This window comes from Piliocolobus tephrosceles, chromosome 2 (assembly GCF_002776525.5).
Source record: "Piliocolobus tephrosceles isolate RC106 chromosome 2, ASM277652v3, whole genome shotgun sequence".
NCBI lineage: Eukaryota > Metazoa > Chordata > Mammalia > Primates > Cercopithecidae > Piliocolobus > Piliocolobus tephrosceles.
In genome coordinates, this window is record NC_045435.1 from 85,276,586 (window position 1) to 85,294,512 (window position 17,927).

The following is a 17,927-nucleotide window of genomic DNA, read 5'->3' on the forward strand; positions in this document are numbered from 1 at the left end:
ATCTCCAGGCTTTCCTCTGGAAAATGTGCCCCTACCCCTCAAACTACAACAAGCTTCTTTTTCTCTTTTCATGCTATCCACACTTGTCCACACAGGCTGAGACCTGCACTGGGAGCCTGGAGGGACAGAGATGACTAGAACCTGCAGCATCCAAGAACAAAGCAGGTCTGCCCCAGATGGGTCAGGCCCACTGTGTTTAAGTAGTTCAGTCTCCCACAGGGCTCCTGTGGCCATGGGTATCCCTAGAGTGGGATGTTTTTTGCTCATGACAACCTCGTGCAGCTCAAACAGCTCTACTTCTTGTCGCCCTGCCACTACCCAGTGGTCCTGGGTGATGAGAAGAGAACTTGGCTTGGGTGCCAGGTAGCAGCAGGTAATTGGGCTCATACCCCTTAAGATCTGGGAGACAGCCTGTTTAGCAGGAAGGGATCTCTAGAAAACATTTGGAGTCAGCCCCACAGTTGAAAATGAGGTTTGGGTATGTGACTAGGGGACTCTATCCTCAGCCAGTCAGCACTTCCTCTAAGACCCTGCCAAGGAATACTGATCCTGGAATATAAGTCCTGTTTGTGTGTTTAAGTCCTTGGGCCAAATGCTACTGTGGAGGCTGAAGAGCTGGGCCAGAGTTAGGGAGACTTTCAGGAGCCTGGTCCAGCCCCAGGACCTGGCTGACCCCTTTAAGAACCGCTAGCATCAAAGTACTGCTCATCCTAGACTATCTCAGATGTGAGCTTGGATCACCAGACATGATAGAGGAAGTTGGGAAGAAGAGAGAGGGAGGGAAAGAGGGAGAAAGGGAGCTGGGGGAAGACTAAAAAGAGGGAAAAGAGAACGATTAGAGGGAGGAGAAAGAATGAAGAAGGGCAGAAAAAGAGAAGAGGAGGAGGAGGGAGATGGGGAGAGAAGGCTGGCTCAGGCCATGCCTACCTCTTTAGGTTTTTGAGATGAAAAACATCTCCAAAAGGATCCCTACATGTGGGCCATATACTTTAGCTCTTTTCCTCCACATATGAAAACCTGTTCACTAGCACAGTGCTCTGAAACATGTTCTCTGCCCTTGAATCTGGCTCCTCCTTTGGGAGTGAGTGAGTGAGAGGATCCTTAGCATCCTTCCCCTGGATATAGCATCCATCCTTGTCCCCTGTCCCTCTGTGGGGAGGACAGCCTCTCCCCCTGACCCGGCCCCCACCCAGGCTCCCTCCCTCCTATTTTCCTTTGGCTTGTGGTATAGGTCTGGAGGAAGTGACACCTGGTTCTACTGCAGCAGGGGCAGGACAGGGACCAACTTACATGGTAGAGACTGGCCCGCATCATCTGGAACTGATCAATTAGCTTCTTATGCAGAGGTCGCATTTCTGGGTGCACAAACTTCTCATGAACTGCTAGCCCAACTCCAAGGACATGAACCTATCAGAGTCACAAACAAGGCCACTCTGTGAACCATGAGCAGCCCCTGAGAACTGAAGCCATCTTGTAGTGCATGGATTTTCTCACCTGGCTGCTGGTCCCTAAGCTCTCCAAGACATACCTGCTCCTGCATAAGCTCCTTGAGCTGGGTGATCTTCTCAGCATCTCCTGGGTGCTTGTTGATGTAATCTTTATCAAAGAAGGCCTGTGAAAGGAAAGGCCAAGTCAGGAAGACTCTTCCCAGGACTACTACTTATATGGGGCCCAGGAGACTAGAGTTCACTAATGCCACCTAAAACATAGCCAGGCTGTCTCCTCATAGGTACATACACCAGTCTGGCTGTTTGAACTTCTGGCAATTAGAGGTGTGTGTGTTTTATTTTATTTTATTATTATTTTTTTGAGACGAAGTCTTGCTCTGTCGCCCAGGCTGGAGTGCAGTGGTGTGATCTCGGCTCACTGCAAGCTCTGCCTCCTGGGTTCACGCCATTCTCCTGCCTCAGCCTCCGAGTTGCTGGGACTACAGGTGCCCGCCACCATGCCTGGCTAATTTTTTCTTGTATTTTTAGTAGAGACGGGGTTTCACCGTGTTAGCCAGGATGGTCTCAATCTCCTGACCTCGTGATCCGCCCACCTCGGCCTCCCAAAGTTCTGGGATTACAGGCATGAGCCACCGCGCCTGGCGAGGTGTGTTTTTTGTCTGAGAAGGATTGAACGTGGCCAAGCCATCTAAGTCTGGATGCTGACCCCAGTCCCTTATGGAGCCTGGATGGCCTAGGTAGGGCAGGCAGGACTGGTGGACTGGGAGTAGGGGCTAGCCTCTTATCCAGCCTACGACTCACTTCTCATGATGGGCTGGGCTCCAAGGCTCCTCCTGCAGGGCACTTAACATCTTCCCATAATCAGGATTACAGATTACCCATCTCAGAGTTCAGAGAATAAAAATGAAGAACTATGCCAAAGAAATAGGGAGTGATAGGGAGCTTAGGGCCTCATTCCAGGACCATCCCAACTTAGTTTAGCCAAGAGAGGGCATGTAGGGAAGGCTACCTAAGGAGACTACAATCTTGAGAAGAGAAGCCTGTGAGCCACCTTCCCAGCCAGGCTGCCTGCATGGGTTTGGTCTGTGGCCACAGCTCACCTCCTGATAGCGTGCAATGCCTCCATTGACAGCTGCATCAATGACACCATTCAGGCACATGCTTAGCAGGTTGATGTTGCCATGCACCTGCTTGTGTTGATACTGGCTGATCAGGGAACGTAGCTCCTGGTTCTTATTCTCAACCACTTGGATGGCATTCTCCAGAGGGCTCACCTCCACCTAGGGGTACACAGCACACAGAGTCATCCCAGAAATGATGATAACCCCTCATCATATTCCTGAGACCTGGGGTCTAAGATCTGTGGTATTGATTCCCCTTCCTTGTTCCTGTGAACTTGAGACTCCCTGGACCCTTTCCACTTCTGTTTTCTGATTTATAGGCACTTGGAGTATAGCAAATAGTGAAGAACACTAGTTCTGAAATCAGAACACTCTGCTTTCTTGAATCTCAGAGAATAGTTTTCTCATATGTAAAGTGGGAGGTTGAAAATACCTGCTGCTCAGGGGTGTTGTATGGATTAGATGAGAGAAGATACACAAAGATCCTAGCACAGGGTTGACCTGTGGGAGCCTAGGCCAGGCAGGTGGCCGAAGCTCTCTTTTTCTTCAGTCCTTAGAGAAGGGCCCCCAGAGCTGGGGCCGAGGGAGCAGTTGTGAAGCTCAGCTTCATCTGAGACATGTCTCACCAGTTCCCTCCTCTCCACTTCAAACCACCGAGAGATGCCAGGCAAGCTGTGGGTCAGGGTCAGTGTGGTACGTTCAATCCACAGGCTCTGTAGGGAGGGAACAGGCAGGTGTGGGCAGTTAGGCAAGTTTTGCCACACCCTGCCTACCTGAGGGATAAAACAGTGAGTTCCCAAGAAAGTTGAGCTTGCCCCTGGACTTGCTGTGCGTACTGCCCATTTTCCTAGATTTGTTCACCTTGAATTCATTCTCCTTGTCCTTGGGGCCTTTGTGAAAAGGCCTGTCGTACCGGAACTTCCTCACGTTGTTGACGCGATAGAAGCTCTTGACGCGATCTGGTACCCTATCCATCTGCAGAACATCCACATAATCTGGAATGGGCGTCACTGCATAGATCTGCAAGTCTGGGCAGGAAGTGAAGGAGAAATGCAGACTTGCCAGAGATGGACCTGAGAGGTTGACACCTGTTATCTCCTCAAAGGGGAGAAGTGCACCATAGCACCTGCTCCTTACTGACAGCCCAGTGGTGGAGGCAATTGCATCTCTAGGGGCAGATTAGACCCAAGCACAGTTAGGTACATCTCTATCTGCTCTCTCCCTCTCCCTGCTCTAGTAGTTGAGTTTCATGAGCACTCAACCAAGGTGAGATGTCAACAGCCAAGTGTTCTCCGGTGCCCCTTTAAGAAACAAAGGGAAAGAGGGGAATGCAGGCATCCACCCCATGGGAGTGAGAGAAGGCTGCAAGGGTCTGGGCTTCCCCTCTATAGGTAAAGTATATTTACTGAAGAACAACTTTTAAATAAAATACTGTTTGAAATCTTTGTGGAAAAAAGGCAGATAAGAGTCCACTTGCCCTCCCTTCTCTGAAACAAGCTTGCCATAGTCATGGCATCTGTCATGTGGTCCCCAAGGAAGCTGTGTGTGAAAGGTGAGGGGGACGGCAGTGTTTCCATTCAGATTTCCAAGTGCCATCAAACCAAAGAAACTCCCCATCCTCTCCCGCTCCGCACATCCTTGGGCCTGCCCCAGTCCACCTGACGAAGACAAGGGACAATAACAGTACACATGGGAGTGGAGCAGGTCACAGCACAGGTGGTATTCCTGTGACAAGAGCCCTGATAGGACCCCAAGTCACCCTGTAAAGTGATTGCTCCTGGCTGCCTGGGCAGACTCCTCATAGGGCAGGGTGAGGATTAAGCTGTTGGAAGCAGCCAGTCTGAGGGATGAAGACCTTCCTGAAGCCCCACTGATGACTAGACCACCCACTGCTAAGGGCACGCCAGTGCTTCCTCTTTGAGGCATTAGTGCATTTCTAAGTGTGTGCTAAGCAATGAGGACACACTCAGGTTTGGGGCTATGGGATATCTAACCTGTATGGTTGGCAATGTGGTAGAGGGCAGCTGACTGGGTGGACCTCACCTCCCAGGGCCCCTGCTGTCCTCCCACCCAGTATCAAAAGATACACTGGGCATCGCACTGTAGGATGGCGTCATCAGGATGGTTGGGGTGCTGCATGGCGACAGCCTGCGGGAACTCACTGAGCATCCTCTGCTGGAAGGCCTCCAGCCTCTCGTAGTCATGGCCACGGCATACGTATTCTTTGTTCTGCCACAAACATAAGAGCATACTCTATGTATATCTTGCTTGTAGCCCCCAACCTCCACACTGGAGTCAGTAGCTACATACATCACAAACGTATCTTAAGAGCCTTCTCTGTATTAGGCCCTGGGACAGGCACAGGGCATTGCTCTCAGTCCCCAGACAATCAAGGAGGAAGAAGAAAAACAAAACGAGAATTGCCCTGTGGTGTGGCAGCCCCGAGGGAAGGGTACAGGCTGCAAGAAGCTTGGAAGAAGGAGAAAAACCTTACACAGGAAAGAGAGCAAGGTGGGAGATGTGATTTTAGAAAAAGTTATGTTTAAAAAATGTCCTGAAAGGTCCACCTAGGTCAGGCTGGTATGGTATGGTATGAGTGGAGAAGGGCAATCTATGTGGATACCGTAACAACCAGGGCAACATCAATCAAGACAGGAAAAGGTGGAGCTGGAAAGAAGGTGTCTGTGTAGAGAACTGGTAAAAGCAGTTGGGTAGAGGGGCACTGCCAGCCCCTCTTGGCATGTCTTCAAAGGAAGAAAGAGAGAGAGAGACATCACAGAACCAGCCATATGCTTCCTGGGACAGGGTTAATCACTGGGCAGGCCTTGGAAGACCCTGACCCTGACTCCAATGTTACCAAGGAGTGATTGCTATGGGTGCCATCAAATAAATTTAAATGGGGGGGGGGGGGGGTGATCAAGTGTGTGATTCTGAAGGATCACTTCTATTAGTTGGGACAAACAGTCTAATGTTGCCCAGTGCCCAGGAGGCATTCAGTAGCTGTTTATTGCATTAATAACCCTTTGGCAGCAAACTCTTTGCAAACATGTCAGCAGAACAAATAGACATCATTCTAAGTACAAATTTCTTAAAATTTTACGTTATGTCACATTTAGTTTGGGTTATGTCTCAGTTTTTCTCTTCGTGGACAAGGCACCCCCAACTCTGCTTGCTTTGCCTATATCATAGCTGGTCATGAGTGGGTGGCTGGAGCAAGTTCCCCTGAAACCCACTGGTGACACAGTCTGCCCAACCAACTGCCTAACCAGACCCATTTCAACAAAATGGTATCAGGCACTGCCAGCCCTTCTTGGCATGTCTTCCAAGGAAGAAAGAGAGAGAGAGCCATCACAGGGCCAGCCATATGCTTCCCGGGAGAGGGTTAATCACAGGGCAGGCCTTGGAACACCCTGACCTTCTTGAAATAGGATTTCTGTCTCTCTTTTACTTCCTCTCTCACTATGGGAGAACTTGGCTAAGGCTGGGCCATGTATCTGTATTGTTTTTTTTTGTTTTTTTGAGATGGAGTCTCACTCTCTTGCCCAGGTTGGAGTGCAGTGTTGCAATCTGGGCTCACTGTAATCTCCACCTCCCGGGCTCAAGTCATTCTCCCACCTCAGCCTCTGAAGTAACTGGGATTACAGGCATCTTGTACCATGCCTGGGTAATTGTTGTATTTTTAGTAGAGATGGGGTTTTGCCATGTTTGCCAGGCTGGTCTTGAGCTCCTGACCTCAGGTGATTCACCTGCCTCAGCCTTCCAAAGTGCTAGGATTATAGGCATGAGCCACTGCGTCTGGCCTGGGCCATGTGTCTGGATGAATCAGAATGGAAGGGCACGCTAGAAGGGAAGTTAAGGTCAGGAGGAACAGGCTGGCCTCTCCAGTGGAACAGACCAGTAGTCAAAGGACAGAGGCATTTCTACATCTTTGGCTTGATAAACAAAACTGACAAAGAAAGTACTTGTGAAGAACTGGCCTTTTCATATCATTCATATGTACAACCCTCACCAACGTCTGTTCATGGGTCAAATAATGAGAAATATAAATTCCCTCAAGAAGGGAGGGTTGGATGTTTTCCTGACTCTGCAGATTAGTAGATAATCACATTTGTGAGGGGAAGCAGGCAGATGGTCCAGAGAAACCAAGCTGACAGAGCTAAAGTAATAGATGGCCTGTGCATTCAGGGATGGTAGGAGAGTCGCCTAGCCTTCTGGGGAAGGCCCAGCAGGAAGAACACACACAGTGTTGACCTTGAGGCTGACTGTTGGTTTCATGTTCGCCTGGGCAAGAGCGCCAGCATTCCCACAAAAGACAGATCTGGCCGCCACTCCTTTGTACCTGGTTCTCACCATCTGCAAGGCAAAGAGCTACCTCCATTGGGACTTATTATATCTGCCACAGATGAACTGAGCAGCTGAAATAAGGGAAGGTAGCATGTGGGTTGGCCGAGGAAATTTGTATGCATGAATTATACATGCATTATACCTCCCCTTGAGATTGCATCTTGTGTGGAGATGGGAATGTATTGATGGGTGATATTTCCTAACACCCCTTGTTATTCTTCCTCCATTACCAGGGTCTTTGAAACCACATTTGAACATTTGGACTGTTACTTGTGAGCATGGTTTGGATGGCTTAGATGCAGGTTTTATGCCAGGTCCTACCTGTTAGAAAGCTCCGAGCACCCTGAGACACTAATGTGCCCTGTGACATGCGCATGAAAGGGTGGGAAACAGGTTGGACCATGATGGAGCATTCCTGCTTGGCAGAATAGAAACAGGGGACACCAGGGCCTGATTCTGTAATATCCAAAATAATGATGTTTTACAGTGAAATCTCAATTTTGATGTACAAATTGTGGATCTACACAAGAAGAAGAAAATGACCAGAAAGCATAATTTGCAAAGATAAAATGAGAAAAAGGCAAGTTACAAGACCAGAATCATTAGTTTGTCAAAGGACTTTCTGGAAATGCTTTTGGTTTCTAATTCTTGTACAGCTGCTACTACTTCTTTTGCTGACCTCCACCACTTCCATTGCTCTTATGTGATCTATGTTGATGGGGCTAGTAAATATGCCACTTCTGAAATGCCTGGGTTGGATGGTCACTAGAGATGAAGGAGGCCCAGTCCTCTTAAGAAAGTCTCTCTACTCATTGTTGGCTGGGCGCGGTGGCTCACGCCTATAATCCCAGCACTTTGGGAGGCCGAGGCGGGCGGATCACTTGAGGTTGGGAGTTCGAGACCAGCCTGACCAACATGGAGAAACCCCGTCTCTATAAAGTACAAAATTAGCTGGGCGTGGTGGTGCATGCCTGTAATCCCAGCTACTTGGGAAGGCTGAAGCAGGAGAATCGCTTGAACCTGGGAGGTGATGGTTGTGGTGAGCTGAGATTGTGCCATTGTACTCTAGCCTGGGCAACAAGAGCAAAACTCTGTCTCAAAAAAAGAAATTCTCTCTACTCATTCCCATTCTGCTACTAGAAACACACTCCTGTGGAACAGGGTTAGAGCCTTCCTGGGGATCACATCTAGGTAAATTAGGCAGTGAGCTTGCTGTTCCTGTCATATTACCAGTGCCCACACAGATCATTTTTCCTTCTAGCCTAGAATGACTACTGCCCAAGAAAAGTGCAAGTTGACCTGCCTTACTTCTGCAATGTGGTTAGCCTGGACTCTGCCGCTAGCAGACTAGCTTTTTTTAAGGAGCTATTAAGCCCGGTTGACCCTTGATGTGATAACAAGCTTGTTATTGCTCACTGGCTAACCCAATTTCTCCAAGAAGACAGGATCCCAAACATATCAAAGGGAATTTTCCCAGCTACTTTCTGAGACTTGTGGACAGTGAACTTTAAAGATATTGGAACTGGGGGTGATCAGAGATTAGGTCTCAACTGCTCCAGGGCCCACACATCAGGGCAGCTTCATTTAGATCATCTGAGAACACATCTCTATGGGACTCAGCCTACAGTGTATGTTGACTACTCCTGGAGCCTCTGAGTTGTGCTGAATAAATAAGAAAATCACAACTGGTGTCAGTAGATCTATGCTCAGTCATCCTTTCCACTCTTTTTATATTCCAGTTCAGCCTGCCAGGGAATGGTAGGGAGAAAAGGCTGTTGTCATCCTGGGTCAGAGAACTGGCTGCCTAGAAGAGGCTTTCTACAGCCAAACGCAGTGCTTGGCAGCTCCCTCAGGATCCCAGGAACCACATGCTGGCTACAGTGCAGCCAGGAGGAAAAACCATCATCTCAGATGACAAACCTTAAGAGGTCAGTCTACTGTTAAGGTCAGGGCTTTACTGGTGCCCTGTATGGCTGACAAGAGTCACAATGGAGGTTCCAGGCACTGGAGGCAGAAGTTGGAAGGTACCTATGGGACATACTTAGACCCTGGTCACTTCCTGAAGAAACTCCATTGATTTGGTAAGAAAGCCACCCTCACACATTCCTGGTAGCTACAGAATAACAGAGCAGACTAAAACAGAGTCTGAAGTTGGCAGCCAGTCCAGTCAAATAAAACCAAATGTCTGCTGTTAACTGGTCTATCCTCTGTAAAAAAGTATTCAGCAGAAAAGGCAAAAAGGGGAAGAAAAGAATACAGGTTTTAAGTGAATTATGTGTAAAATTATGTAAGTTCTTGTGACCATGTGAATGGACTCACCCGAAGAAAGAAAGGAAACTTCCTGCCATAGAAGCCGACCCGAAAGAACTCAGGCTCCAGGCGTTGCTGCTCCATAATGTTGTCATAGTAGCTGGCCTCCATTTTCTGTGAATGAGAAAGGTCTTTGGGTTGGCTTGACTGATGCTGGTATCCAAAGCAAGTTCTCCTAAGCCCAACTGGACACTGTCTTCCGGAAAGGGATCATGGCAACTCAATCTAGATAAGAAGTAAGTGATCCTCTAGACATGACCAGCCTCTCTCCAGGGAGTTGCATTACGGAAGAGAAGGCCCTCCATCACCACTGTCTGATGGTGGGATGGGGACAGGCCTGCCCACTGCAGCCCTGTGTAGCTGCTGTAAATGTCCTTCCTAGGGAGTGGACTCAGCCCTATAGATTCCTGTACTTGGGAGTACAGGAGGCACACTTTTAACATGGACTTTTTCTGCCCAGGGATTTCTGGTTTTGACCAATACTCACTATACCAGTTGACCCCTGACTAGGTTGCTTGTAGCTCGCTATCAGCAATTCTCACCATTTTGCATCAGTCCAACTCTTGTTCATCTATTGTTCATCTATTATCTGACTAAAGATGCTAACAACTGTAGTGAGGAAGGCTCAGATGCTAACAGCACTGGTACTCATTCCAAGTTAAGATATTTTAAATTTGAAAAGCTAACTAATATCCATGATGTCTAGCATTCCAAGGTCTGTAACTTTTTTAGTTGTGGCTGACCTGGCTTCACATTCAGAGAAAACTCACTGAAACTTCGATCGGGAAGATAGCTCTAATGCATTCAATCAAGCCAGCCTGCCAGAACGGGTTAAGAAGCCACTGCTAGAGGAACATGCCCAAACACCAATCTGGATCAGAGAACAGGAGAGTTAGCCACAAGGATGAGGGTGCAGGAAGGGTGAGTTGAGACTGCTAGCCTCTTTTTCGCTGATGAAATCAGCAGCCATTATGATTGAGAACCCAGCACCAGCAACCAGAAAAAATTTGGTGCAGACCTTCAAAGCCCATTGGGCATTTGATTTAATTTTTTAATATTCTGCATCAAAGAAGGCAGCAAGTACAACATGTTTAAAATTGACCATAAGCAAAGTGGGGAAAGCTCTTATAAAGATTTTGGATGAAGCATCCATAAACAAAACCATTCCAGGAAAAGCTTCTCTGTGAAGCTGAGCTGCCACCTCCTTCTCCTTCTTGAAACCACCATCCTATCCTGCCTATGCCACTTATCCCTTCTCTGAGCACCATGGCTCTTGGGGTCCATATCATACAATTATTTTTCAGGTGTTATTTTTGGTTTCCTAGTCAGACTGCAAGTGTCCTGAGGGCAGGAGTCTTGGCTTTTGTTTCTCTTGTATTGTCCACAGCACTAAACCAAGGTCTAGGCCCATAGAGAATGCTCATTTAGAAACTGATGCCAGTCAGGGCTGGGGTGGGGGGAGGGGCACAGCTCACCCGAATCCAGCTGAGGCTCTGGTAATCATAGAGGCTCTCGTACTGACACGCCAGCTCCCTGCACAGTGGGATCCCAAACTCCCAGCTCTGTGTCAGAAATAGAAACAGGGCTTCAGCATCTCATCCTCAGAATGGCCAAAGCCCACATTAAACACATCAGAAGACACACAACAAAAGGTCTCCCGCCAGCTCTAACTCGTGTCACAAAGAACATATGCCTCAAAACCAATTTGGCGGTCATGACACAGCCGTGTGGGTTTCTAGCTCAAGCATAGTTTTTAGGTCTCTGCTCAAATGTCTCCACCTCCAAGAGGCCTTCCCTGACTACTTTGCCAAGAATAGGCACTTCCTTGTCCATTTCTGTTCTGTTACTATGAAGTTATCTTAATTTTAAAAAATTACTTACTTTTTTGTTGTATTAGTCTCAATCAGATGATAAACACAAAGAGGGCAGGGACCCTGTTTGTTTTATTCTCAGAGACTAGAACAATGCCAGGGATGCATCAGGTACTCAGTAAAGATTTATTTGATAAGTTAATGAAACACTGATTTTTAGATTAAGATTGTTTTAGCTCCAAAAACAAGTATGGAAATCAAGAAGAAAATGCCTACTCAAGGACTTGGCAGTAGGTCGGACAATTTCCTTTATGGAACTATTTGACCTTAAATTAGGCTTCAGATGATCCTTGCCTAGTTAGATTCCAGGCTTTCTGTGGTATGGCTCCTGTTATAGCAACATGTCCATGCAACAGCCTGAGGGAAGGCTGCAGTGGCCTTCATTAAGAGGTGATATTATCCATTTCCTCCTTTAAAAAATATATACATCTTTTGGAAGTCAAATTGTCCCTGTTTGCAGATGGCATGATTGTATATTTAGAAAACCCCATCGTCTCAGTCCAAAATCTCCTTAAGCTGATAAGCAACTTCAGCAGCCTCAGGATATAAAATCAATGTGCAAAAATCACAAGCATTCTTATACACCAATAACGGACAAACAGCCAAATCATGAGTGAACTCTCATTCACAATTGCTTCAAAGAGAATAAAATACCTAGGAATCCAGCTTACAAGGGATGTGAAGGACCTCTTCAAGGAGAACTACAAATCACTGCTCAATGAAATAAAAGAGGACATAAACAAATGGAAGAACATTCCATGCTCCTGAATAGGAAGAATCAGTATCGTGAAAATGGCCATATTGCCCTAGGCAATTTATAGATTCAATGCCATCCCCATCAAGCTACCAATAACTTTCTTCCAGAATTGGAAAAAAACTGCTTTAAAGGTCACATGGAACCAAAAAAGAGCCCGCATTGTCAAGAAAATAAATCCTAAGCAAAAAGAACAAAGCTGGAGACATCACACTACCTGACTTCAAACTATACTACAAGGCTACAGTAACCAAAACAGCATGGTACTGGTACCAAAACAGAGATATGGACCAATGGAACAGAACAGAGCCCTCAGAAATAATATCACACATCTACAACCATCTGATCTTTGACAAACCTGACAAAAACAAGAAATGGGGAAAGGATTCCCTATTTAATAAATGGTGCTGGGAAAACTGGCTAGCCATATGTAGAAAGCTGAAACACGATCCCTTCCTTATACCTTATACAAAAATTAATTCAAGATGGATTAAAGACTTAAATGTTAGACCTAAAACCATAAAATCCCTAGAAGAAAACCTAGGCAGTACCACTCAGGATATAGGCATGGGCAAGGACTTCATGACTAGAACACCAAAAGCAATGGCAACAAAAGCCAAAATTGACAAATGGGATCTAATTCAACTAAAGAGCTTCTGCACAGCAAAAGAAACTACCATCAGAGTGAACAGGCAACCTACAGAATGGGAGAAAATTGTTATAATCTACCCATCTAACAAAGGGCTAGTATCCAGAATCTACAAAGAACAAATTTACAAGAAAAAATCAAACAACCCCATCAAAAAGTGGGCAAAGTAATATGAACAGACACTTCTCAAAACAAGACATTTATGAAGGCAACAGACACATGAAAAAATGCTCATCATCACTGGCCATCAGAGAAATGGAAATCAAAACCACAATGAGATACCATCTCACACCAGTTAGAATGTCGATCATTAAAAAGTCAGGAAACAACAGGTGCTGGAGAGGATGTGGAGAAATAGGAACACTTTTACACTGTTGGTGGGACTGTAAACTAGTCAACCATTGTGGAAGACAGTGTGGCGATTCCTCAAGGATCTAGAACTAGAAATACCATTTGATCCAGCCATCCCATTCCTGAATATATACCCAAAGGATTATAAATCATGAGACACATCCACACATATGTTTATGGCGGCACTATTCACAATAGCAAAGACTTGGAATCAACCCAAATGTCCATCAATGATAGACTGGATTAAGAAAATGTGGCACATATACACCATGGAATACTATGCAGCCATAAAAAGGATGAGTTCATGTCCTTTGTAGGGACATGAAGCTGGAAACCATCATTCTGAGCAAACTATTGCAAGGACAGAAAACCAAACACCACATGTTCTCACTCATAGGTGGGAATTGAACAATGAGAACACTTGGACACACGGTGGGAAACATCACGCACTGGGGCCTGTTGTGGCATGGGGGGAGGGGGGAGGGATAGCATTAGGAGACATACCTAATGTAAATGATGAGTTAATGGGTGCAGCACACCAACATGGCACATGTATACATATGTAACACACCTGCACGTTGTGCACATGTACCCTAGAACTTAAAAGTATAATAATAATAGTAAAAAAATATATATATACCTCTTTTGGTTAGATTGAGGGTCATTGGTTTACTTGATATTTTACCCAGACTCCTCAACTTCTCAATACTAATAAAAATTTTTTATTATAGGAAATTTAAGCGTATAGAAAAGTAGAGAGATTAGAAGAATAAACCCCTATCCATCATCCAGCTTCAACAACAACCAACTCACAGCCAATCTTGTATTATTCATACCCCATTCACTTATTCCTCCCCATAGCATTTGAAGCAAATCTCAGATATAATTTCACCAGTAAATATTTCAGCATAAATCATGAAACATAAGGACTATATTTGTGAGAATACTCTTTGAAATAGCATCAGGGAGAAGGAAAACATTGTTTCATTTGTAATTGTGTTTCTCAAAAGAGTATATTTTTCTATCCTTCAAAGAAATTAACACCACATGGATTGCAACTGCAGGACCGATTAAAAAGATTAAAACAAACCAGAGAGGTTTTTTTGTTGTTGTTGTTGTGTGCGGTTTTTTTTTTTTTTTTTTTTTTTTTCAGAAACAAGGTCTTGCTCTGTCACCCAGGCTAGAATGCACTGGCATGATCATAGTTCACTGTAACCTTGAATGCTTGGGCTCAAGAGATTCTCTTGCCTCAACCTCCTGAGTAGCTAGGACTACAGGTGGGGGCCTAGGTGTGTGCCACCATGCCTGGCTAGTTTTTAAAATATTTTATAGAGATGGGGTCTCGCTATGTTACCTCGGCTGGTCTCAAACTCGTAGTCTCAAGCCATCCTACCACCTTGGCCTCTCAAAGTGTTGACATTACAGGCATGAGCCACCATGCCCAGCCAAACGGAATTTTAAATAGACCCTGACTCCTTGCTTTAATATAATGCCTGTGCCTCAGTGAGCTAGAAAGCCTCTTGCACCCCCATTATCACAGCTTTCAAGGGGGCATATATCAGTCCTCTGCAAGTGCCGCTTGGGCAGGTTTCAGCAATGGACCCAGAACAGGGTCTATCTGGCTGGCAGCTTCATGGGGGCTAGCTAAGTTTATAGCTGAGTTGTGTAGAGACTTCTGGCCAGCCTTTCAAGAGCCACTCCATGGGAGACTGCTCATTTAGATGACAATGGCTATATGTGGGGCTAAAGATGCCTTGTCTGCTAACAGTAGCCTCCAATAAAAACAGGTCTTCTCCTCCACTGGGATCAATGCTCATCTATCTTGCTGGCATCCCTGCCCTAACTTGTAACCCTGATGCTCCAAGGCATCCCTCTCCACCATAATTATCTTTAGAATGAAGCAGGACCAAGAATTTTAAGACACCCTGTAAACCTTGAGGGGTATGCTGGAACACTGGTGGGCTTGGGAGCTTTGAGAGCTGCCTCTGCACAGAGTTAGTAAATATACTACAGGTGCAATGCATCCCCATCCACATCTTTCGCCTTGGTTTCCCTCCTTCAGGCAGGAGGCAAAGCTAACTCTAAAATTCCCTACCAGTGTCTAAAATCCAGTCACTTCTACCAGCTCCTGCAGATTTGTGCTTTTGTTTTGTTTTGACACAGAGTCTTGCTCTGTCACTCAGGCTGGAGTGCAGTGGTGCAATCTCAGCTCACTGCAACCTCCACCTCCCATGTTTAAGTGATTCTCGTGACTGAGCCACTTGAACAGCTGGGACTACAGGCGTGCGCCACCACACCCGGCTAATTTTTGTATTTGTAGTAGAGACGAGCTTTCACCATGTTGGCCAGGCTGGTCTTGAGCTCCTGAACCTCAAGTGATTCGCCCACCTTGGTCTCCCAAAGTGTTGGGATTACAGTTGTGAGCCACCTTGCCTGGCCTAATATGTGCTTTTATATATCCTTGTTGCTCCCTTGCAGGGACAGCACAAAAAGTTGTACTTAGGGCTCATTCTAATCAAATGGCAAAGGAAGGGAAAAGCATGGGCCACCAGTCTGTTTGCACATTACATATTAGAAGTAACAGTCGGTCCTTCAAAAGAGTGTGTACCATGGTAAACCCTCAAGCAGGAGAGCTAAAGCCCACTCCCACAGAAGTGGTTGGTGTAGCCCTGATGCTCTGCTAGCCTCTGTCCAGCTTCTCCTGCCTGCTTCCTCCACCTAGAGATAAGAACCAGCTCTGACCTTCACATCACCCCTTTCTTCTCTCAACTCTCACCCTGCCACATCCTGTCTCTTTGAAGTTTCCTTCTCTCCTTGTCTGGCCTGGGAGAGCTGACTTTCTGTGGACCAGAGCCCAGTCCAACTTGTAGCAGGTTTATAAGTCAACCACCTCACTACAGGACAGAATGGCCTAGAACTAGACTATGGCCATGTTATTAGCCACGGCTAATCCTCTTGGGTACCCAGGACATAAACATGGGACCAAGGGAGATTGTGTTGTCTAAGGCAGACACCAGAGAGCATGTGCCAGCTTTGAGGGGTGTACTGGAATTTGGTGGGTCTGGGGGCTTTAAGAGCTGCCTCTGCACAGAGGTAGCGAATGTACTACAGGTGCAATGCATCCCCATCTACACCTTTTCCCTTGGCTTCCCTCCTTCAGGCAGAAAGCAAAGCTACTCTAAAATGTCTTACCAGTCTCTGAAATCCAGTCACTTCTCTTCTACTACTCTTTGTCCTCGTTCATTCTAAAGATAACTGAAGTAGAGGCCTTGGAGCGAGTGCCTTGGAACAGCAGGGTTACAAACTAGGGAAGACATGCCAGCAAGACAGATGAGCCTTGATCCCAGTGGAGGACATTTGTTTCACTGGAAGCTACTGTCAGCAGGCAGGGCATCTTTAGCCCTACATGGGGCCATCATCACCTAAATGAGCAGTCCCTATGGGGCAGGTATTGGGGGTAATGTGTGGAAGAAAAGCCAGGAGGGGCTTGCCTTGTGAGGCAGGGTGTGCTGGCAGTGTTGAGAGGTAGAAACTCACTACCTGTTCCTCCTTTCTTTCTTTGCCCTTCTCTTGTTGCCAAGGTGGCTTTTCTCTTGGTGCCAAGCATCCCTGCCCCATAAGAACATTTTTTTTCCCATAGCATCTGGGTTTTGCTTTTCTAGAACCATGGTTTTCTTCTTGAAAACCCTGAATATTTTCAAGAAGAACTGGTTAATCTCACCTAATGGTTTCATCAGGAGCTGAGGCACAGGAACAGACAAGGTAGGTCTCCTGTGTGAGCCTAAGACAGTGGGCCTGATGACTACTCCTTTGAGGATAAACTCATGAGAGGGCTCACTGAGTGGTCTCTACTCAGCATAGACTCTGCTCCTCCAGCAATTCAGGGCAAAGGCAGGATTGCAGAAGTGAGGAGATTCCTGAGAAGGTGGCCTATGGAGTCTCCTAGTCCTTCTCTCCTTCTTGTCCATCTATAATACTCAGGAACACTTTGTGTTTTACTCCCTAGTCCATGTTAAAGTTTAATCCTGCTTTTCTATGCATTTCTATAATGTGGGATGAACAGGGGACCATCAATGCTCATGCATCCCACAGGCAGACTCAGTCAAATTAGGATAACTCTCTACTCTGTACTCTGTGCCCATGGAAAGAAATGAGAATGAACACACTAGAAGCACACATGCATACTCACACCATGCTTATGTCATTCCCTGTGAGCTAGGAGGGCTTGCTGGGCATGTAGGTGAGGGGCAGCTCCAGGTTAGCCAGGAGCCAGAAAACCGGCCTAAAACTGCAAGTAAGGGGCTCTGTGTCAGGTCCTGGATCAGCAAGGACCAGAGGTTTTGGGTCAGCTTTGTGGATCAGTCGCATGGGCTAGCTGAGAGCTGAGCATGGGCATCCTTTCTGGGCTAGGTTATATAAGAGCTTCTGTGCTTTTGGAAAGGTTCCTGCTTACCAGTGCATTCTCTGTATGGGGAAATGTTTTCTGAGTGAGTATTTTTGACAAACACAGAAGTCCGCCATGTTATGTAAAACTGAAGAATGTTTTCTGATTTATAGGCAAAAGCCATTAATGTTTAAATCTTTCTTTTCGATGAAAAAACTCATCTCAAAAACCAATTTCCATTTGAGTCAGGGGCTCAGCTACTACAGTTCCCTGAATGACCCTATTTCAGCCTGAAAATGTGCTCAAAGCTTAGTAATGAGAAAATGGCTTCAACAAGTTTTTCCAGCACATGGGCCACATCCAACAGTAGGTAGTCAAGAGGGCCCCACATAGACCTCTCCCAGAGATGGGAGCAGAATGGCTGGAAAGCCCCAAGAAAGCCTAAACCAGTGCTGACAATGCTGCCAATCCCATAGAAACTAGTTTGATGGAAAGTAACCCCAATACGAGAGGAGCCCTGGCTGTGCTGTAGGGAAGGGAAATCTAAGAAAAGAACACATACCAGTAAGAAGCAGTTTAGGCCTCCTTTGGTTGTGATTAAAATCCATTCATTTCTACAACTCATATTTTATATGGCAGCAGATTAGAAAGCCATATCAGTTCTTTAAGTAAATCCAATAAAAACAAACAGGGTT

At 46.3% G+C, this 17,927-nt stretch overlaps 1 protein-coding gene across 1 annotated transcript in view; it reads right to left on the bottom strand.

Annotated features, from left to right (window-relative positions):
• DOCK3 (dedicator of cytokinesis 3) overlaps positions 1-17,927 on the bottom strand; it is a 131,467-nt gene that overhangs the window by 24,746 nt on the left and 88,794 nt on the right. Inside the window, exons 19-26 of the mRNA XM_026448011.2 lie at positions 10,699-10,785; positions 9,233-9,337; positions 4,657-4,798; positions 3,431-3,597; positions 3,196-3,282; positions 2,549-2,728; positions 1,529-1,612; positions 1,291-1,407 (exon numbers count right to left, since the gene is read on the bottom strand). Coding sequence (XP_026303796.1) covers positions 1,291-1,407; positions 1,529-1,612; positions 2,549-2,728; positions 3,196-3,282; positions 3,431-3,597; positions 4,657-4,798; positions 9,233-9,337; positions 10,699-10,785 — 969 coding nt within the window. The remainder of the gene's footprint in view (positions 1-1,290; positions 1,408-1,528; positions 1,613-2,548; positions 2,729-3,195; positions 3,283-3,430; positions 3,598-4,656; positions 4,799-9,232; positions 9,338-10,698; positions 10,786-17,927) is intronic.